A 22840-nucleotide genomic window follows, 5' to 3' on the forward strand; every position below is an offset into this window, starting at 1 on the left:
GTGTGTTAGGTTTGGGGGCCAGTGTTTCTGTGTGTGTGTCGACAGTAAAGAGGGCAAGAAGGTTTCAGGGGGGGGAAGGGAAGAGCCGGGTTTTGAGGGCCTTTCTGAATGCCAAGTGATTGTCAATGTAGCGGATGATGCCAGGGCAGAGAGTTCCAGATGATCAGCCCTTGGACAGAGAAGGTGGATCTGCCCAGTCTGGTGCAGTTGTAATGTGGGACAAGTAGGAGAGCTGCTATGCCAGATCAGAGTGTCCTTGAGAGCTGGTAGCAAGTGACTGTCTTGAAGGAATTCCGGGCCAGTGTTGTGGATGACGGTGAGTGATGCACATGGCTTTAAAGGTTGTGTGTCGACCAATAAGGAGCTAATGGAGGACTCTTAGTGTAGGGTTAATGTGTTCCCTTGGAGGGAGGCTTATGAGCAGGTGGGCTGCAGCGTTTTGGATTCTTTTCTGTTCCTTAGCTGGAATGTCAGTGCGCCCTAGGTAAAGGCAGTTTGAATAGTCTAAGCAGGAGAGTATGATGGAGATGATGGCAGAGAAACGGTGAGGATAGATGAGGTATGGTAAGATATGGCTGAGGATGCATAGGTGGAAGAAACAAGTTCTAGATACAGAGTTGTGTTGGGAGGGGTTAAATCTGTGTGCAGTGTGCATCCAAGGTTTTTCAACGAGGTGGAGGTTGTGTGGGAGGTGTGGGGGCATGCAGGGAGCCTAGGGAGTGAGGCCAGGGAGTAGGTTGGGCAGGACCATTGTTTTCCCCGCAGACTAGGATATTTTGGTTTTCCCATGATTGTGGATGAAGTGATTGGTTGTCATCCAGGAGTCAATATCCGAGAGGCATGATATGATCTGGATGGTTGGAGCCTGGTGATTTGGGGATTTTAAAGGTGATCTGGGTGCCGTCTGGGTACTCCGAGCAGGTGAGATTGTGGTAGTGGATGAGTGTAGGGAGGGGGGTTCAGATAGATGTTGAAGAGGAGGGGAGATATGGATGCTCCCTGTGGGACCTCTTCTGGTACTGGTCAGGATGTAGCCATGAAAGGGTGGAGGAGCATGATTTGCGAGTGATTAGAGATGAAAGAGGAGATCCAAGTGAGAGCAGTGTCTTTGATTCCAAAAGAGTGTAGTCTGTGTAGGAGAATGGTGTGGTTGATCTTATCGAAGGCGGCAGAGTGGTTAAGGAGAATGAGTAAAACGCATCCCTCGGAGTCTGCTGTTCTTTTTAGGTCGTCCTAAATTGACACCACGGAGGACTCGTTCCTCAGTGGTTTGAAGCCAGATTGGGCCGGGTCCAGGGAGTTGTTGGCTTCAGTGAAATGGCTGAGTTGCTTGTCTGCTGTGCGGTCCACAAGTTTGTCCATGAAGCAGGTATTAGAAATGGGCCAGTAGTACTGGGGGAGGGTGGGGCGAGCATAGGTTTTTTGAGGAGGGGCAATGATGCAGGAGGATTTTAGGGCTTCCGGGAAAGTTCACGATATTGGGGAGCGGTTAAGGATTGAGTGTGCTATACTGCCTGCACAGGTTGAGGCTAGGATGCTTTTGAGGAGGGTGGACTGGCAAGGGTCACTAGGGGTGAACATGGACGGCTTGGTGCTAGAACCAAGAGGGACACCTGGTGTGAGATCGGAGAGAAAGAGGCGATGGTTTGTATCGGGAGGACGTTTGGACGGGGAATGGGTGATGAGTGGGTAATGGGCAGGGGCATTTTCTAATTTAGAGATTATGGCAGAGTGTCTGTCGATATCGATGTTGTGGAAGTGTTCATAGAAGGAATTGCATAGGGATTCGGAGTTTGGTGGAGTGGGGGTAGGGGCGTGTTAGAGCAGTCCAGAGAGCTGAATTCAGAAATGACGATATGCTGTACCTTGCTTGGGTTGCGAGAGTTCAATATTCATCTGTAGGCCCTTGTTAGTCTTGCTATGGCGGTTTTATTCTGGCCGGTTGGGTTGGTTCTCCAGATCTGTTGCAGGTGTGCTTGAGGTTTTTTTAGCGATTTGAGGTTGGTGATGTACCATCTGGTTGTGGGGCCTGGTCTCTTAGAGGGCCGTTTTGTTGGGGTGAGGGCCGCAAGAGCCAGTGGTCGAAGAGGTTGATTGGCGAATGCGGGGGGCTTCCTGGAGGGAGAGTGCTGGGAGGGAGTTGGCTAGATCTGGGGTGGTAATGACTTTGTTCCAGAGTTGGGTGAGAGGTCTGGTGGTGGCTGGGTGTGGCCTTTGGTGCGGGCCAGGCGTTGCCTTGGGTACAGGCTGCGATTGAGATTGCGGAGTGATATAGCCATTTTGGGTGACGGGGGGCGTGGAGGCAGTGTGGATATGTTTGCGGCACTAAAGACTGCATCGTGCGCGTAGCCTCCCATGTGGGTGTGCGTAGAGATGCGTTGTCAGGTTGAAGGCTTCTAGGTTGTGTGTGAGAGATTGGGTCATAGGGTTTCAAGGTGATTATCACCAGATTTTGAAATCGTCTAGGATGTCGAGTGCTGGATGTAGGTTGAAGTTAGTTGTCAGAGCATCGCTGAGTGTGTCTGCAAAGTTTTTGTTGTAGCCAGGAGGGGATCTGTAAATGAGTAGGAAGCTGTACGAGGTGAAGGTGGAGGGTGAGAGTTTTACAAGAATTGATTCATAGTCTGTGATGCTAGTTGAGGTGTCCTTGATAAGCAGAGGAAATTGATATTTGTGTAGTATCGCAAGTGCCCCACCCCTTTATCTGTTCGGAACAACAGGGTGGTAGCCAGCCTCGTGTGCAATGGGTTCATAATCATCAGCAAACCAGGTCTCTGTGATGAAATGGACGTCTGGGGGTTTTCGTCTGAGATAAGGTCAAAGATGTAACATCTGTTTTTAGAGACTGGCCTGGCATTGATGAGAAAGCAAGAGTTTTGTTGGGGGTTGTTTGCAAGTGCTGCATGGGTCGAAGTGGGGCTTGTTGGAGGAGAGGGAGTGGAGGAGCAGGTGGTGGCAGTGGGTTGAGAGAGGGGGTGGCCAGGGAAGGTGATAGGAGGATGGGAGGAGGAGGGGAATAGTTTAAGGCGGAGTTGGGCTACCCTAAGCACCCTCATAGAATAGAAGACTGTGAAGTTTCTTCATATCTACAGGAACATTCATTCATTGATTCCTCCCACCCCAATGTCCCAGACGGTCAAGAATTTGTTTACCAATGGAAACTAGGATTTATATTGAGCGCAGTCAAAAGGTTAAAAATCACAAACTTGGTGCTATTCTTGATTGCTGTGCATGTCGACCTAAACAAAGCTCCTCTGACATGTGATGTCACAGTGCGGCCAGTCCTGCCTGGAGGAGCACCATGACGCTGTAAGCTCGGCCTGTTCTGCTGTCTGGAGTCTTTCGTTTCACCTCCTCAAGTAATAATATCCCTGGGTAGTAAGTACTCTTGGTGATCAGAGGGTTTTCTGTCTGTGTTAATAATTGTTTTACTTCCCTGAATCAACCATCACTTTCTGTCCATCCTCTTTTACTTTTGGGCCCTTGTACATCACGGGACAGTGGGCTCTGTGGGAGTGGTGTACATCCATAGCATCTCTTCTCATAAATATCCTCTAGTTCTGGAAGTTAGTGTGGCTCCATTGGTAAGGCGATGTTTTCATCTGCTAAAATGACAGAACTGAGCACTGCTCTTTAAACTCGGACAGTCAATTTGTAATACACTATCGCTAATGGGGTTGAATGGAAATATTCTTTTGGGATCTTTGTTGCTATGTCCTCCAGCAGCAACATGCTTGTGCCAAGTGCCTGGCGCTAGTCTGCTCCAGAGGCCTTCAATTCTATGTGCTTGCAACCGGGTTGCATGTGTTCAGTGTGCCTATACAAATATACAAAACCAAATTCTGTGGCTCTCTTGCAAATGGTTTGTTTTGCAGACAAATATTTTAATAACTTCCCTCAGGGGACGCAGGTATGCTGAAGGGATATGGGGCACTGAGAAAGTATTGCCTGCCTTTACCTGCTGTTCTTTTCTGCTTTGTAGAATGGACGATTCCTACTGCCTCTCTGCCCTGAGGTCCCCCTTTTATCCAATTGGGGCTCCTGGTTCTCTTGCACCATTGCATCACTCGGCAATGCACCTTCACCTGTCCGGAGTGCGATATCCTGGAGAGTTGTCCCACCCGTCGCTCTCTGCCCTGCAGTCTGACCGCATGCCAAGCTTAGTGGCAGAGAGGTAAGGTGTCTGCACTTTTGCAAGATTTCTGGAAAGTGGGGTAGAAGGTGAAATAGTTTGTGATGTAGAATGAGAAGTGTGTGTGTGTGTGTGTGTGTGTGTGTGTGTGTGTGTGTGTGTGTGTGTGTGTGTACACTATATCTAATGGAGTTATGGTGGTTTCTTATATAGTGATTTACTCCACTGTTGCCACATTTTCAAGCACAAATGATGAAGCGGAGATGTGTCTAAAGCAATGCTTTGTTGTTTTAAATGGATGCCCTCTGTCCCTTTAGTCATCAGTGAACCTGTTAGTGCAGTGTTGTCATTGTTAAGCAGATCCACATCAGCTGGAATTTTTAAAGGTTTTGAAGTGGGTAGGTGAGAAACAGTGGGGTATTCAAGTTGGAGCTGGTTTAGTTGCTGCACGCACAACACCTCCATAGTGTTCTCTAAAACTAGTCCCTCAGCTTCCTCATAGAAGTGCATTGTAAGTGAAATGGTAACGGAAAAAGCTTCATCCTTTGGAATTGTAATCTGATCAATGGCCGTTCATGTGTACCAAGATGGTCTTTTTGTTCCTCTGAGTAATTCCCTCCTTTGTTACCCCAGGCTTCACATGGACGAGGAGTTGCGACAGAGGGAACGTGAGAGGGAGCGGGAGAGAGAGAAAGAACGTGAAGCTGATCGGGAACGGGAAAAGGAGCGTGAACGGGAGCGTGAGAGGGAGAAGAAGGAGCTGGAACGGGAGAAGGAACGGGAGAGAGAACGGGAGCGGGAAAAAGAAAGGGAACGGGAGAGAGAGCGGGAGAGAGAGCGGGAGCGTGAACTGGAGCGGCACAGAGAACGTGCCCGGGAAAAGGAGCTGACTATGGTGAGGTCCCTGGAAGCCCAGTTCCAGCCAGAGGCTGAGCTCCATGTGCAAAGAAGCCACCTGGCAGAGGAGAAGGTGAAACCCCCTGAGCAGACTACGCCCAGTCGTCCAGGTGCAGTAGTTACATAATTAAAATAAGATTGTATATTTGGGTGGTCGAGTGGGTTTTTTGTGAAATACTTTAAAATATTCACTTCCAAAGTTTGACTGAAAAACACTTTGGAGTGGAAGGGGGGGTCACGTCTTTATCACCTCTCCTCGACTGCCCCTCCAGTGCTACCCTACTTAACCCAGTCCCTCTTCTGTTCCTGCACCCCACTGTTAACCCATGGGTGCGTCCACTTTGTACAGAGGTGACGGGCCATTAAACTGTTGTAGCCTCTCTGTGTTTGCTTGCGTATTTTCTTTGAGAGGGGGTACATGGAAAGAGTAGCTACACTGCTTGTCTCTTACATTTGCCTACAGAGGAGGGAGAAGCAGAATCGCAGACAAATGGCTCTCCCCTGCTTAGTGTCTTAACAATAATGTAAGAATTGTTGTAGCCCCTGGCCCAGAAATGATATCGCTTTTCTCCTATGTGTAGCATGCACAGACTTCACCGCAGAGATTGTCGTGAGCTGCTTGTACATTTTGGCATTGCATTCCTTAGTTACTTGGGAGAAGTATTATGTAGTTTCTTTATATGAATACATTTTGTTTCCTTTCCAGAAGCCCCGAAAGATTCTGCACTGCAAGCTCCAAAATCTGCCCAGCATCCCCAGCTGATGTCGCCAGTCTCCCACCTTTCCGTTCCCAGCTTAATATCCAATCACACTGGCTTCCCTCCTCTTGGGAGCAGTGCTGCCGCAGCCCTTCTGGTTCAAAGAACACAAGAGGAGGAGAAGTGGCTGGCAAGGCAGCGGCGGCTCCGGCAAGAGAAGGAAGATAGACAATATCAGGTGTCGGAATTTCGGCAGCAGGTGTTGGAGCAGCATCTGGATATCGGCCGACCCCCAAACCAACCTGATCTGGAGCTCAGACCAGAAAACCTCAGGTATTGAGCGGAAGTTTGATAATTAGGTGACAAAACTAAGTGCATTTTGCACGATGTAGCTCTTAAATCTTGGCTACAGAGTAATATCCATGATAGATTTGAGCTTTAAAGTGGTAATGGCTGACTTTGTGCCACAGCTTGTTACTTTAGAAGGGATGTCCTGGCTGATATGGACTGCTCTTAAGGGACCGCTGGATATTTTGGTAGGACTTAAGCAAAGCCTGTCACATGTCGGACGACTCTCAGGAAATATCTGGATGCCCCAATTGGCCGTTTCTTCTTCTGTGGTCAGAGTTTGATGACTGCTATTCTGATATGTTTATTTCTATGTATTAATGAACACAAGTCAACAAAGCTATTCTGCTTCTGGCTGTAGCCTAGAAGAGCTGGTTGGCTTGGCTCGAAGTCCTACTAGGAGCTACTTCTACCTACCCATCTACGATCGGCAGAGCTCGTGGGCAGATATGGTAAAGTTGGCTAGTTGCTTTAAAGACTTGATACTTAACAGCTGTAGTATTTTGTTGAGGATAACCACCTCTTAGAACATGTAAAAGCGCAAGAGACTGTACTTGCACTGTTCTAACCTTGATCCCTTTGGTGACCATGGCTACAGTCAAACCCAATATTCTGTCCCGACCGCAAGGACTGGGCTGTCAGGCTAAAGTCGTGGATTGGATGGAATGTTTTCTCAAGGGGGTGGGTGGCATGGGGGGGGGGGGACTAAAAGAGATCTGCCTACCTCAGTCATATCCGTTTTGACCATCATGAGTGTTGAGTACGAGAATCCTCTTCCTGATCACTCTTTTCTTTTAAGGTGTACTGATCTTCACTGATAAAGCTTATATGATCCTAGGAGTATACTACTATGCAGATGATAATCCACTGATTAATTAAGTTCAAATGCAATGGCCCATATTTGGTATGCAGCTTTTACCATTGCATGCCAACAATTAGACACTGGATAAGCAAGAACCACCTGAAGAGGAATCCTACTGAGAGGAAAGGGAGGGCCTCTGGGGAAGAGCTTGCCTCCATGCATTTGGCCAGATCTTTTGGTGGAGTGCCCCAAGCTGCCTTCCCACGTAAACTAGCTGGGAATATTGATGGATAAGCTCTCGAGGGCAGCACGGATCTCTGCAGTTGTAGAGGCTGCCTCCAATACCTGCTCCTTTTGGAACGAGAGCAGGTGGTCAGGGTCTTGCTGTTCTCCCATTGGATTACGGATCTGGCATTTCCCCGGGTGCGTCACAGTCCCTCACTCGTGTTCAGAATGCTGTTATGACTGCATGGATTCGCACACATCCCACCGGCCTTGCAAACGAAGTCGCTCTGGTAACATGTCGATGGCTACCGCCGACGATTCTCAATAGACAAATTTGACAACTATAGTCTGCCACGCTCTGTGCACTCTACTGCACACCCGTTCTCCATCCCACTATTCAGAAAGAAGTATTTGCACCAGGTTAGGGGAAAGCACTGCCACTTTAAGTCGGAGTTACAGAACATTATTTGATGTTTAGAAAACGCCAAAAGATACATTTATTCCCTCCCATTTAAATTGGGGCCAGAGTTGTTTCCATTCTTTAGCACCAGAAGGTCACTCCTGTGGTGATACTTGGTGTTCAGTCATAATTTCGAAAAAATGTCGGGGAAAAAAAAATCGAATTCTTTCTTTTTTTATTTATATATTTTTTGGGGGGGTTTTGAGAGTAAAAAAAGGTTTTAAAAAAGGGGGGGGGAGAAAGAAATTCGTTTTTTTTCTCGACATTATTTTTTCGAAATTATAACTTTCGACATTTTTGTATTCGATATTATCACTATAACCGTGATACTTTTCACTTAATTATTAACTATTAACATCTGCATTAAAAATATAGGGGCTGGAAAAGGGTCTAGCTGTACCCCTCTCCTGATAGCCCTTCCGTTAAGACTACTGGCCCAAAAGATGAGCATAGCCAAAAAAAGCTATGGAATGTCCGGGCCCAAGATTCTAATTGAGTTCTGCTGTTTGACCAAGATCCAACAAAGAAGGGGAGAGAGGAGACTGTGGATAGGTGCCAAAGAGGAGCACAGTTTAAGCGCTAAAACATTCATCATGAACATAGACATAGTATTAATATTGATATTTTATGTCTATCGCGCTCGTACACAAGTGTTTCAGAGCGCGACAAGGCAAGGGAGGGGAACAGGGGAGAACAAAACGATCTTACTAGCCGCGACATTGAGAACGTGCAAGTGCATGGGAGAGGGGGAGGGGAGAATTGGAAAGTGCGAAGCAAAGGAGAAACAGATAAATAATAATAAATAAATATAGGCAACAAACAGTAGTAGTGCAGCCAGAAATTGGCAAGTGCTAGGTCTAAGGCAGCAGACAGGGTAGGTCTGAATAAGTGCTGGAAGAAAAAGGGTGGGGGGGGGCTGTATGGGTACAGATACAGACCCAGTGCAAGGGGTGAATCGGAGGCAGTACGGGAGGTTGGCAGGGTGAGCAGGTACCTGGGCCCGGAGGACAGAGGGTGGCCAGGTGCATAGTGCCAAGAGAGAACAGATCAGCAGGGGAGATGGGGAGCGAAGGCAGAAGAAAAGAGGAAGGTCTTTAAGTGCTTCCGGAACCAGAGATGGTGCTCAAGTTTTAGAGTGGCGGGGAGGCTGTTCCAGAGGGAAACCCCAGCCGAAGACCGAGATCTACCCTCAGCTCGTTTCTTTGAAAAACGACTGACCCTGAGTGAAGAGCTTGAGGGGGCGAGGGGGTATTTGCAGTGGGATAGCTGAAGGTATATTGAATAAGGGGTTTGGGCCCAGCTGGTAAGCAATACAGTCGTGCAAGGGCATAGCATTTATATGCATTGAAGAGAACTGCAGAAAATGGGTTTAAGATAAAAAATGAGTGACCACTCCGAAGATGCTTCAGAAGCGGGTATTCACAGGAGTGCACACTAATGGCATTTCGCCAGGAATCTAGGCCACTTCGGTGCTGCTCATTTTGAAGCTTGATATTGATTTGTATTTGTCGCTCCAGTTTCTTCAACATTCCTGTTCTTTTCACAGATCTGGACCGAGCCGCCATGAACCAGGTTGCAGAGACCAAGGTGTGCACTTTGGAGGTCCGCCTCCACTCATCTCGCCCAAACCCCAACACCAACCAACGCCAACCTCCCTCTGGAATCCTGTGTCCCTGATTGAGACGCCCACAGATTCACGAAGGACCCAGGAGAGCATTGCTCTGCATACGCACTCTTCTCAGTTTGAGGCCAGCCGGGCTGCCATTCCTCTAGTGAAAGTGGAACGGGGATACTGCTCTGAGAAGTTTGATGACTCTGCCAGGCGGAGGGACTTACTTGAGAAATACCAGCCAATCAGGGAGCCTGGCTCATTTGAACACAGTGGTTATTCTCACGGGCCGTTCTTGGCTGAACTGGAAAAGTCTACACAGACCATTCTGAACCAGCAGCGAGCATCTCTTTCGCAGACTGGGCAGTTTGACATCCCCTTAACCCACAAATCAAGCATACCCTACCGGCACCCTCTGCCAAAGTCTCAAGACCCTATGTATGTTTTCGATGAGTTTCTGCAGCAGCACCGCCGGCTAGTCAGTAAACTGGACCTTGAAGGCAGGAAACGGAGAGAAGCCAGAGAGAAAGGTAAGGTGTGACAGTAGCTTGCCTTGGCAGATGGCATGGAGTGGGTAGCCTTGGCGAGCAGAAAGGCTGCAGGTTATGGGGTTGTCAGTGATATCCACTTGTGGATTACTAATCAATACTCCAACAAACAGTTCATGTTTAGAAGTAAAGTATTCATTTTTACACACAACATCACAACTAATGTAAGAAACTTTGTATTAGGGACCACTCTTAGTCCTGGAGGTGTACGATTTCTTCCGACTAGTACTCTCATACTCATTGCACTTGAAATTAGTGATGCAGCTTGAACGTCTACTATTACTAGCCAATAACTATAATCCAAGGAATGCCTTAAAGCTGCGCCAATGCGCTTTCATCGAAGCAATGCCAAAATAGCCCCCACCCCTGGAGTACATTCTCTTTTGATTACATTTCTAAATCGCATACTTCAAACAGAAAAGTTTCATAAAACATGCCGCATAGACTGCACAAACCTCATACGTACTAGGGTTGGTCGGTGAAGTAGGACGCAGATTTCAAAAAGAGTATTCTTGGTTACTCCACAAATTTCAAGAAAAGATATTCATTTGTACGCACTTGCTCTGTAGTAAATTCACTGTTCAAATGGCAGTTGCTCAAATTAGTTGCTGGAGTTGTACCAAATCGCATGTTACGTCACATGTTTAATTTGTTACAGTGAAAGTCTTCAAGGTTATAGTGTTAGATATATTCTTTCAAAATTTTAATGGTAGGAATTGTCTTTTTGTATCCTTAATATGTTACTTCACATATATTGTTATTAGAAATAGCGTGTAAATCCTTTTGGTGCCCTCGACACGTGTTTCTCCAGATAGTGGTCTGGTTCCTCAGGAGGGTTTTTATTACAAAAAAGAGTTTTCAGTATCTGTAAAGTAAATACAATGTATAAGTTCTAGGTTCAATAGCATTCAAGAACACAGTGGAGCGGAAAGAAGGGGGGATGGGAGTGCAATAGGGGTCACATGGGGTGTCTCAAGGTTGTAGTGACAGAGGTGGGTACTTACACTTCTAGTTGGTTCTGTGTATGGTCAATGGTATGAGGTCCGGGTGGCCCTTGCTCCATTGATGGTAACTGTGGTCCAAGTAGGAATTTCGCTGTATTGTTAATGGACTCAACTCGTATTGGTTTTCCTTGTACAGTGATCTGGTGATGCAAAGTATTGCCAGTTATTAAAAAGTTATAGGGACTAGTTAAGCATCAGTTGTGTATTGTACAATATTAAACTATGGTAGAGCCTGCATGTTCCTAAGGTTAAGGGGGGGGGGGGTCCACAGTATGCGGTCTTACCCGGGTTAGTGTTGTGAGATCAAGTCCTTGCTCGGTGTGGTCCATAACTGGCCTGATAACCATGCTGAGTGTGTAGCTAAAATGGCCTATTTTTGTATTTGCGTGGTGTCACGTCAGGCTCACGCTTTCGCGGCGTTGCGCGATGACGTCCTCGCGCCCGCCGCCATCTTGGAATGGGGGAAAAAAGATATCTTTTTTTTTTTCCTCCTGCTGGTACATGTCATTGTTGTGTGGACATAGTCATACTAAGGTGATTATTAGTTGTGTGTGTGCCTTGAGACACTGTGAATGTTAAGTGAGGGGCCAGCACTTGAAAAGCAAACTAGCCTCTGTCCCTTTTCTTTCATTTGGATTTTTAAACCGTCTTAATGTCTAGGATGCATATACATTCCGGGAGGATAGCTCAGTGGCAACGTGTTCGCCTTGGAAGCAAGACGACACAAAGCAACGCAGGTTAGATCCCCGGGTCCGCGTTTAGAAACCTCCGGGTATTAAGCTATATGAGCTATCCTCAGGGGCAAGTAGCAGAGGAGACAAAGATGCACCCTTAAAAGTACAAGGATAACACAGAAGAATTTGCGTGTGTACTTCTAAACCGGTGTAAGGATGGCAACAAATAGGAGTTTGTTTTGGGATATCGATGGAGGCGCATGGTTCTGTCAGATGATGGAAAGAAACTTTTTATGGGGATTCTGAATGTAATAGAGAGGTGTGTTTGACTGCGGTTTTAATTAGAAAATGTAATGTCAGCCATGGCTGAGGACTTGCTGTGATCGGCCTCGACAGTAAGCTGTTGATGCCTTTCCTCCTAACTCCTCCCATCTCCTTTTGGTCTTGGCACCCCCTCTTCCTTTTATTTTTATATTATTGTATTGCTTATAGCACGAATCTAACGCAAGAGCAGTGGAGCGCCTTACAACAAGAGCGTGCCAGCATTGCACGTGTATTTTATACAGTAGCACAGTACTCGTTAAATTGAACAAACGTTTCAATGCGCTGCCACGCAAGGAGGTGAGAAGTTCAGAGTTAAAGGTAATTGACATTCTTAAAAGGCATTGGACCATTCAGAATGGGCAAATGCTATGCATTTAGAGGTACAACATAATACAATGATATACAAAAGGTTTTAAAACATAAAACACCCCAAAAAATGTGTACGTGCCTGACGGTGGTTTCAATAATGTAAGAGCGCAACATAAAGAGGGCCTGGGGGGGTAGGGTAGAGACGAACAGAACAATAAGACAAACTTACGCGCCTGACAGCGTTTCTGATAGTGAACTGTCGTACTAGGCTTGAAGGCGTTTCATATAGCACCGTAACCCCTACCCTATGGCCCGGATGTGCCGCCTGCCCCTGTGATGGAACATTGTGAGGGACTGGGATTGATGGGTTCACCTGGTCTCAATTGATTGGGTAAGTGTACCAAGTCTGTAAACGACGGTTGCTCCATCCTGGTTTCATACAGGTAATTGCTGAATAGTACTGTATACAGGAGCTGTAAAGTGCAGTTTTCCCGAGTCTGATATTTGAAGGGGATTACCGAGAAATAAACGAATGGGAGAAATGACTTTCCTTATGCTACTTAATGTGGTGGAGACCTTAACTAATACCCTTACCCCATACCTGTATTATGCCAAAATTCGAAATGTTTCCAGTAAAAAAAGAAATCGGTCATTTCTCCCATTTGTTATTTTATAGTCGATCATTTCTTCGGGTTTCATTTCAAAATACTAGCAAGCACTCCACTCTACTTGCTTGGCATTTGCTCTGATCATGGAGCTGTCTGAGGCATCTGCGGTCTTCCATGAACTTGCTTTGCATGCCGCAAATGAGTTCATGAGTCTACGTGAATCCACAAGCAAGATCATGCAAAAATGCATAGAAGGGCACCAATGGCTGGGGGCTCCAGCATGGCACAGTAACTCTTTGCTCTGTGTGCTTGGGTATCCAGGAATCGCGGAGTCAAAGTTCCAACAAGGGATTGTGCAGCTCAGGTGGTCCTTCATAGAAAAGGGGAGGTTACTTGGCCCTAGCATCTCAAATGAGTTGATTGTTGCTATTTCCTGAGCCGTGGTGTCTTGTGGAGGTGGCTTAAATGGCGTTTGTCAGCATGCAGCTCCTTGCGACTATCTCCTGCCCTGTGGAAGCGATTAAGTGGTGGCGACCAGGGTATCCTACCCAAACCACCCATACCCTGTTATCCTCTGGCTTGGAGAGGTACCCACACTCTTGTTAACCCCACTAAAACGCCCCACAATCCGATTTCTGACATGGGGTGTAGCCCAGATTCATCCGTCCCAGATCTTGGAAGGTGGCCCTGGATGTGTGTCATTACAGTTGTGGTCGGTACATTTGGTAACATGGAACAAAAAGGTGAATGCTTGGAGAAATTGACTGGCGCCACTAAGGTGGTGCAACTTAAAGATCTAGGCTGCCCTCCATACTTCTGTTGATGACTCCCTTTCCTGCGGGCTGATTTCTGGTGTTTCTTTTCTGGGGACTGTGCTCGGGGAGTAGTTGCACCCATCAAAAAGCATCATGGTTTGTTGTATTTGGCAAAGCTGTGAATTGATTGTAAACGTAGTATTGCTTGCTGTAGTGGCCATGTTCGCTCTTCAGAGGCGAATGCATCAGTTGTTTCTTCAGTCTAGAGTGTGTAGAATCTGTTGGCAGTGTTTTTAGGGTATTTAGAAGAGTACCTTTCACTTGTGCTGGTGAAGAGGCATGGCTGGAAAACTCTGCCACTCTCCTATTTTCCAGACCGAGTAGTTTCTGCTCAAGTAAAATAACCTGACATCTATCTTTGCAATCAAAATAAATTGACTTCGAGCCCATAGTTTATAAGGTGTAATAGCATTGAAGAGCTACATCTCGGCACCTCCCCATTTCTTATCCCCTACCCGCCCTATGCTTTCCTCTTTACACGTCTAACGCTTGGTTCCAAAAGATCTGTTGAGCAAGCCCGGCAAACCCAGTGTCCTTCCCTGATGCAGAGACTGCTCCTTGCAACTAATGTGGAGAAAACGCCCACATGATTAGGCCCTGTCACCAACTACTTCTAGTGCCGCGGCTCTTCCAGTCTAGAGACAATTCCTCCGTGCATCAGAATAACTAACCGCGTTTACGAAACCTGCTTCTCAACTTCCCCAACCAAATGCCATTCCAAGCCCCAAAGTCCCGCCTCCTATTTATTATCTGTCCGTTGCTATTGTTCGATCCCTCCATTGACCACCTCATCTCCCTAAGACTAAGGTTTGTCGATGACCATCTGGGTACGAATAGTCTTTAGTCCGCCCCTTTTTCCATTCAGTGAGTAGCGGTTACAAACATGGCGTCTTTCTCGAGCTCCTGATACCCCCAAAACCAACCTGGCGTGATCAGCCTCACACAGTAGTTGAGCTGTTGGCGGGTTTCAGTTGATTGACGCACTCCATAACAGGCACTTTATCCTGTATAGTGGTTACATGTAGCATGACACCCAATATCGTTGCAGCAACCCATCCACATTTAGTTCCACTACTTCCTAAGAGGCACCCCTGATCTATGATATGATAGGTTATTTATAACGCGCTTAATACCCAGAGGTTTCTAAACGCGAACCCGGGGATCGAACCGGTGTTGCTCTGTGTTGTCTTGCTTCCGAGGCGAGCATGTTGCCGTTGAGCTGTGCTCCCGAGACTGCCCACCACCCTGCCCCCCCCCCCCCCATCCCAGCATCACCTACCTCCCCTCCTGAGACTGTGACCTGTTATGAAAGCTCTGGAGAAGCCTGTTGTGGATTAGGAGGTTCACCCACTATTGGCACAGTCCATCTTTCCCCGTTTGACTCGTGCACTTGGTACTAGATAAATATCTACGGTGGGGGGCAAGGGGTGGGTGACATCACAAAGCCTAGCCTGAGTGCCGAGGCCTGTCCAAGAGTTGGTGTATTGTGCCCCCGCCGAAGGTACCCAGACCTTAGTCTGGGGGAAGGAAAAGGAGCTAGGTAAAGATATGAATATTAGGAAAGAGATGAGTGCCAGAGACAAAAAGAGGGAGAGATGAAGCAGGCGGAAAGAATATTTCTGGTGCTTCTGATTCAAAACGATTACTTGGGTAATTGCGATTTAGCAATTAAAAAACGAATCTGCAAAATGTGCCATTTCACACCGCAAAGCACATCTTGAGTATTTCAAAGGAAACCATGTTTGAGTAATATGAAATGCTCATTATTTTTCAGTGTTTTAACCGGTGTTCAGCTAGCTCAAATGCCCTTCTATCTCCACTTGACCCCTCAGGCGTTGACAGGATTAGTCTCTGTAAATGTTTTGAAGAGCACCGTGCCTTTAAGTTAGGTCTCGCCTGGCAGTCAGTGGTCGGTGAACCAGGACTCTCTGCCAACTTCTTTCACTCCTGACTCCAGTCCCAAGACCGTTGTATGCTCTCTTATGTCGTTGCGCATCACTTTCTCGCATGATTGTACTATCTGGACCCCCACACTAAGGGTCTTGTTCTGCTTTAACTGATCTCTTTACCGATGCCCCTGCACCGAGTTGAGAAAGGATTGGTCTTGCAACACTCATCAAAGTATTGCATAGCATTTCCGCCTGCGCCGCCAAGAGTCTGAACTATGAGAAATGCAATGCAATTCTTCTCGTCCATGTTTGATCTAGTCACTGCTTCTGTGTCAGGTTACTTAACTTACCCGCTTTTGAAAGGGTGACCAGATTTAAAAAGTAAAAAACCTACTGTTGAGGACTGTTTGGCGGAGCTGCAGGTTCTGTCCAAGTACAAAAAGATCTCAATGAAGAATAAAGGTAAAGAGGGAGATTATCTCTCATTATGGGGTCCATTCAATGCTTTATTTGAGTGATGAAGTAGAGAGAATGGGGGAAGGTGGGAGAGAGGAGTGAGAGGGCACCTCGCTATTATTATTTTTTTATTTTTTTTCTCTCCTTTTCCTGTTGTCTTTTGTGGCGTTTTATGTCTGTTGGTGTGGATTTTATAATTGTTTCATTTTTTGCTATTTACATAGGGTGATAGTACATTGATATATTTGGGTGAGGGTATACTGGAATTTTGGATATCTATTAATGGTGTTATTGAATGGTTATTGTATTAGATTTTATTGTTGTAATTCATTGAACTCTATGTGATGGAATTATTTTTTGTTGGAAATCTAATAAAAATATGTTAAAAAAAAAAGGGACAGGCCAACTAACATGAAAATAGGACTAACTCTTGAAAGTGGCTGTCAAGACACTAGAGCTTTTGGAGGAGAAGGGGGTTTGCCTTACTGTTCAAAGTAACACATTATTAATTCATCACAAACTAACACTACCTAAGTTGTAAAATGAAAATGTAGCATTTCTTCTGTGCATTCCTGCCTGCCAGCTATAAAGACCTAATACAAAAAACTGGGACCACTACAGTTTCCAATGGGAACATAATCTTGAGGAAAGGGGGACAGAGCACCAAATACTGGGACAGTCCCGGCAAAACCGGGACGTCTGGTCAGCCCCGCTTTTAATTAAGCAGCTTCCTTGGCATTCACTCATAGCGCTTTGCTGCACTCGACTCCAGTGCTGGAAAATGAAAACATGTACTCTGGGAACCCTCTCCTCCTAGGGGAAGGTGGGGGGCTGAGGGGCATGGCCAGTCCAGTTCACACAATAATTTTATCTCTTCGTGGAACCCACGCCTGGCAATTTACATAAAAGCAAAGTGGGAGCATAAGAATGTCTACAATTTAAAATGTGAAACGTGTCTGTGATTGTGATTCTGCAAGAAACCCTTTGAGCGACAATTGGAAGTTGAACTATGCTCTTTTTATTGAACACAATCGGAGGTCGAAGTGAGCGGGAGCTATGGGGAGCAGAGTACCACTACTTTTTATTTTTTACTGTTACCAGTTCCACTACCATTCTGGAACTGTTCTTTGCCTCTTAATGTTACCGCCCTACTGCTGTTCTAGCTAAACTGAACTCTGTTACACTAAGCCTGGATAACATCTCAGCCTGGATGGACTCTATCTGGCCTCATCTTAACTATCAGAAGATGGAGAAGGTCCGGTTAACACTGAGAAAATATCTCTCCTGACTACCGATCGGCCCCGGATTTTGGAAAAACCATGTCACGGTTTTGTCTCTTGTTAAATGCTTCGATGATACATTTGTTAAAGGTTTCCTGTCCTTTCCATGGGATTTTATTTTAACATCAGGTGGCTGCATGGGATTTCACTTTCATTCCACTGAACAAGTGTACATTTTTAGTAGAAATCTTAGTGAGTACTCACTTGGGTCACTGTAATGCACTACTTTGGGATGCTTCAGGACCACAGATGGTTCCTCCCTAGGACTCTTGTCAGATCAGAAGAGATTAAAGACTTTAAGTTTTGGGACCCAGGCTTTCATGACATCAGAGTTGTCTAGTGGCAGGCCCCTATTGAAACAGCTGCTCTTTAGGTAGGTGTTCGGTATGGGTTACAGCGGAGGGAAGATTAGGGACTAGAGACAGTTGGATTTCACAAAGGCCATATGTAAATGTTGCAACTGACTGTCACTGAGTGAAATTGATGAAAAACAATGGAGGGCCTTGTTTTGCCTGTTACATGCACTTGGCTGTCAGCCTGGCCCAACCACAACCCCTTGAAACATGTGTTGCAACTTGCTCCCTCCAGCATACCTTGTCCTACCCGAGTCCTAGTTCCACTATTTATTTGGCACACTTTTACCACTGGTCACGGTCCTCGCCCTAAGACAAATATGTCAGTAAATTGTAAGAGAGAGCTACCAATTTGGAGAGCCTCTGGGCAAGGTGTGAGGCTTTAGTTGTTTCTGCATTCAGTCGCCTGGGCTATGGGTGCGTGGTTTAGCACATGTGCGCTCTTAAGTGTGACTGTGCCATAAATTCCCACAAACCAATTTGATTTTCTGGTTCCCTGCGCTTTGTTGCCACCTCTGGGCAGGGTCACTATTTCCTCTTGATTCCTCTGCACCACTGCTTCGTGGAAGTGTTGTGTCGGCAAGTCCCATAAGACATTACTTCATCGTTGGGCTCCTTGGACACCTTCGGGGAACTCAATATTTTCAGGTTTCGGGTCCCACCTTCTCGTGCTTTCTCTCCACCTCACCCGCGTGGGATATTCAGGGCCTTCTGCTTCTCGATTTTCTGGTTCTTGGTGGGGGCGACGCCTCACAATTTCCCCCAGCTGCGCTCATGCTTCCAGTGGGTGCTAGTTCCTAATGGCCTGTGCTGTTCCCGCCCTCTCGCGATTACGTGAGCTGCTCAGCGGACGTGGACTTGAATCCATTGGCGTCTCGGCAGCCTCTGCGCCACAACAGCGCCACTTTCCCATCAGCGGCTTCCGTCTTTTCAAACATCTCTCCCTGCGCCTTGCTTTCTGCCTCACTACTCCCGTGATAATTTTAAATAAATTGCTGTTTGCCCATTTTTTATTGGACGTTTTGTAAGTTTATACTCCTTCAATTTTAACCTTGTTTGTTTTTCTCAAACAATACATTTGTGTAAATATATTTTGGAACGGTGGAAATGTTCCTTTAGAAAAAGCATATATATATTATTTTTTTTTTAGCCAAAATCCACCACTGTTGCTACACAGCAACTTTGTACGTACGTGGGACTTCTGCCTCCTTGCATGTATATAGCTAAGGCACGTTTTCTTCCACTACCCGCAAGGTGGCAGCATTTACTCATATTTTAAATGATCGGTGCTTAATCTTGAGGACATCGTGTATTTTCTCACTGCGTTGCTCTTTGTCAAACGTGTGCAGTGTGCCTAACCATTTCAAAGTAGAATTTTGATTCATCAGACAAATTCTGTCGATAGAAATGTGAAGGCCCCTGCCATGCGCTGCACGCGGTCGCCAACACGTGTTTTCTGGTGCTCGATGTGTCTGAGCAGTAGGGCAGGCTCGTTTCGAATTTCTCGCTGTCTACTTCAACACGCAGCCCTCTTGGGGCTGCTGCTATATGAGGTCGGGTATAGCTGAGAATGCGTTAGGGCTTGATGGAGCCCATATACTGCTTGATTCATGGAATTATTTGCGCCGAAAACGCAGATTTGCGCGCCTTTCTGCCCGAAAATCCCCATTCTTTAAACCAGGATTTTCGGGCAGAAAGGCGCGCAAATCTGCGTTTTCGGCGCAAATAATTCCATGAATCAGGCAGTAAATATTTACGTGCCCCCTTGCCTAAATCTGTGAAAGAACAGTCCGAGCCACCAATGTGGTTCTTGGAATGCAGTGGAGAGATAAAGGAATGCTGGTATGGTGGCAATAGCTGCAGATGATCAGGGCGAAGTGATACATTGTGGAGCTGAAACACCGAAACTCCTCTGAAAATAAATAGTGCTCTTTGTCAGCAAGGTGCAAATGCAGTGGGAAACCGGAGTAAATAGGCAACGAGGTGATAACCTTGCTGGATACTGCAAAACCCTGAGGGAGGTGACAGCGTGAATGCAGCGAGCAAAGGTTAACTGTATCGTGTGCACTGCAAAGCTTACGTTTAATGTTCTGAATTAAAGAAACATTTTGCTTTGTCTTAAGAATTTCAGCATCTGGTCAGCTGCTCTGGGCCTCCCCATGAGGTTCGAGGCCGTTTGAAAAGATTTTCCCTGTACTAGATTGAGTAGACTGTGTCCCTTCTTCCTTGGGTAGAAGAGGTTTCTTTAATTGGGGGAACATGCCATGTTTAATCACTGAATGAGGACTTCAATGGTAGCACCTAAATTCTGTTTCTTGGCTGAGGGGCGACGGAGTGTGTGTCTGGGTCTGCCTTACCCCCACGGGGGGGCGGGAATTTGATCTTGTGAACTAGGAGCGAGCTCTTTTGGTAACAGACGGCGGAGGACTAAGATTTGGAGATGGGTTGGACCAAGCCACTGGCCTGCGCACTCCAGTCCAAAAAATGAGCATGTCTGGTTTTTGGGAGGGGGAGAAAATAGTTTTTACCACTGCCTCTTAATGCAATGCAGAAGACGAGCTTTTGTTTCTGTTATGCCTCCTTCCTAGGGACAGTATCCACTCAGCGGTTTCGCCCCCACTCTCCTGCCTTTTCAGAAAGAGGTTAAAGAGTCTTCTCCATCCAATCCCTGACGGTGGCGGTGCATGCTGATGACCGTGTTATTCACACAGACTTTATCCCCTTATAAACCACCACCCCTAGCCCCCTCCCCGCCCAACAAGAAGTCCCATAATTTCCTCAGCGGAGTCATGCAAGCCTCACAACAGACTTGTGATGCTGTTCTGTGTTCAATGTTATTGGAGTATTGTTGTAAGGACCCCCGCATTGTGCTGTCGTTCCATTGCTTACGATTCACTTACAACCATAGTCCACCGTCTGGTTCCACCTTGAGGTTGCAGCCTCTGATTGCAGTTAGTGGGCCAGCTTAGGTTGCGACAGCTAAGGGTAGAGTCGCTGGTGGGTTTGGCTGGTGGGTCTGGCTCTCCAAGAGATACAGTGAGTATATAAATTCTCGCCCGCTGTGCCGCCAATACAAGTAGGCTCTACCCGAAGCCTCCGAAAAAGTACAGGTTTATCTGGATTGGGTTAGCGAGTCGCGCTAGGCCCACAAAGTTTCTATTAAGTAATAATTATCTCATGATATCGTCCACCAGTCAAGGTTGGGTAGTTTCGTGAATTCATCAAATGGTCCCGTGGATTGTCATTGGCATTTATTTGTTGACAAATTATGGCGAGCGACTGCGTGATATTGTTGGTCAACATTTGTTCAGTGTTTTTACAAGGTAATCTTCTTTTTCCTATCAAGTGTCCCAAAGCTGTTTTGGGGAAAGGGGCTATGTCGTGCCTCTGCTTTTTGTGAAAGCAACTTTTGATATTTTCCCCTGTATTGCCCTGAACAGTTCCACCCTTTGCAATGCATCTGGGGTGACACTATAACATGATTAACCCGGGGAAAGCAGCAGGGTCTGACCCCTAAACCGGCGCTTCTAGGTATACAAATGATAACTGATTTGTGGAGCTGCCAGGATAGGGGCTGGTCACAGATATTCCAAACATAAATGAGACTGCAGAGCAGGTGGGGAATGGAAGGAAGTCAAGCAGGCCTTCTGCATTGCTTGTGCATCTTCAATAGCAGGTCTGCAATAAGCGACATTGGCCAAGCCAGTAGGCCTGACTCTGCAAATGGGGGACCATGAGCCTTTTTCATCCGGTGATGGCTTTACAAAAAGTGTAGATCCAATGCATGTACAAAGCCAGACCTGCTGGTTTTGCCAACGCCCCTTTAATCTGCCCATTTATTTGGAAACTGCCTCTATCATCGTATTCCAACTTCACAAGTGTATTTTGTAGGCCATATGGCAGTGTCTTGATTCAGTGTTCATACTGCAGAGTTGGTTACTAGATTTTCACTTCTGTATTTTGGGGGTGCTTTGTCAAATGTACTTCTCAATTTTTTGGAGTCAAGTTTGCACATGCGGGTGCATGCAGGCTCTCCTTAGCACTACCTCTTCTGACCTGGCAGTTAAGAAGATGAGTAGATTATTCTCTGGTGAAATTTTTCAGCATTTTGATACCCTTTTGTGTGTTCTCAATAACTTGAAGCACAATTTGTTACAAAGAAAGCTTCCCCCAGTCTTCTGCATTTGCGCTGATTCTATGTGGGAGCATCGGGTGCCAAGTGAGTCCCTGACTGGCAGCAGCATTCCCAGTGTGTGCGTGATGCCTCTTCCAGGGTTCCGATTAATTGCAGTGGAATGGTTTATTTATTTATATTTACATTGATATAGCGCACATACAGCCCAAGGCATTGGTTGGTTATTACTCTGTGCTTGTTAACTTCATACTCCCGCATCTTCCTTCCTCCTTGGTTGGGCATTCGCCTACATTTGGGTTTAAAAAGTCTATGCTACTTACTACTGTGCGGTGTTTGCGCCTCATCTCAGTCTGTACGCCTGCCTTTCGGGGCCGAAGTGCTGTGCACTTTAAATTCTCTAGCAGGTGAGATGATTGGGCGTGCTTGCAAGAACCCTGCGGACACAAATGCTCGCGAGTTCTTGGTAGCATGGTTGAAGCTGGACTGCCATCATGAACAGAGGGCGACCCACCGCATCAGCCACTTTTTCAGTGATTGTGTTCCACAGTTGATGCTCCTTGAGTGTAAAGCATTGTTCCAGGTGTGGTGGTGGTGTGGTGCATGGCCCCGCAAGGCTTTTCCATTAATGCAATTACTCGTGGAAGAGGTGGAGCAGCTTTTGCAGCAGGTGCAATCAAGTACACACTTGTCTCCTTTTCGACAATCTAGACTCTCTCTTTCTGGGGAGTAGGGGCAGTTGGGTGCAGACATAAACTAGCTGGTTCTACAGTAAAAGGAGTCCTTCGTTTTGCTGTTTGTTCCCCTCTTTTAGCAGGGACTGGATGGAGGTCGAGTTGGCTTTTTTTGGTGCATAGACCAGCCCAGCCACCTTGTTTTATTCATTTGATGTGAACTCGGTTGGAACGTCTTCAGTCATGCATGTCCTCACTTTGTGTGTATTTATATGCCGAAAGAAAAAGTCGCAATTTTATAGCCAAATGCTAAGCCATTTGATTACACACGGTCCAGGTAGACTAGGTATGAATAGACACTGATCGTTCCTCTCCATTATGCTGACCAATGATCATTTTACTATATCGTTTATCAACATGGTCACAAAATAACCAACAGAACTTTCGGCCGGCTTTGCCTCACACCAGCTACAGCTTGCTTATTACGGCTTTGCTTTGTGTAGGTCATAGTCGGCAATTCGCTCTCCTGCGCCCACTTTGGCCAAGCACTGCCGTTTGACTTTAATGTTATACTTGGCTGAAAACCACGTGATTTGCCCTGTG

At 46.4% G+C, this 22840-nt stretch overlaps 1 protein-coding gene across 6 annotated transcripts in view; it reads left to right on the forward strand.

Annotated features, from left to right (window-relative positions):
- Window positions 1-22840, forward strand: part of GSE1 (Gse1 coiled-coil protein) — a 1546392-nt gene that overhangs the window by 1494214 nt on the left and 29338 nt on the right. For all 6 annotated transcript variants that reach the window (XR_011283474.1, XM_069636384.1, XM_069636395.1 and 3 more), the window contains 4 exons: window positions 3983-4174; window positions 4766-5139; window positions 5736-6060; window positions 9109-9701. Coding sequence is in view for 5 of the 6 variants with exons in the window: in XM_069636384.1 (XP_069492485.1) it covers window positions 3983-4174; window positions 4766-5139; window positions 5736-6060; window positions 9109-9701 (1484 nt within the window). In the remaining variant the exon portion in view is untranslated. The remainder of the gene's footprint in view (window positions 1-3982; window positions 4175-4765; window positions 5140-5735; window positions 6061-9108; window positions 9702-22840) is intronic.

This window comes from Ambystoma mexicanum, chromosome 1q, assembly GCF_040938575.1.
Source record: "Ambystoma mexicanum isolate Mex_15411 chromosome 1q, UKY_AmexF1_1, whole genome shotgun sequence".
In the NCBI taxonomy this organism is placed as follows: domain Eukaryota; kingdom Metazoa; phylum Chordata; class Amphibia; order Caudata; family Ambystomatidae; genus Ambystoma; species Ambystoma mexicanum.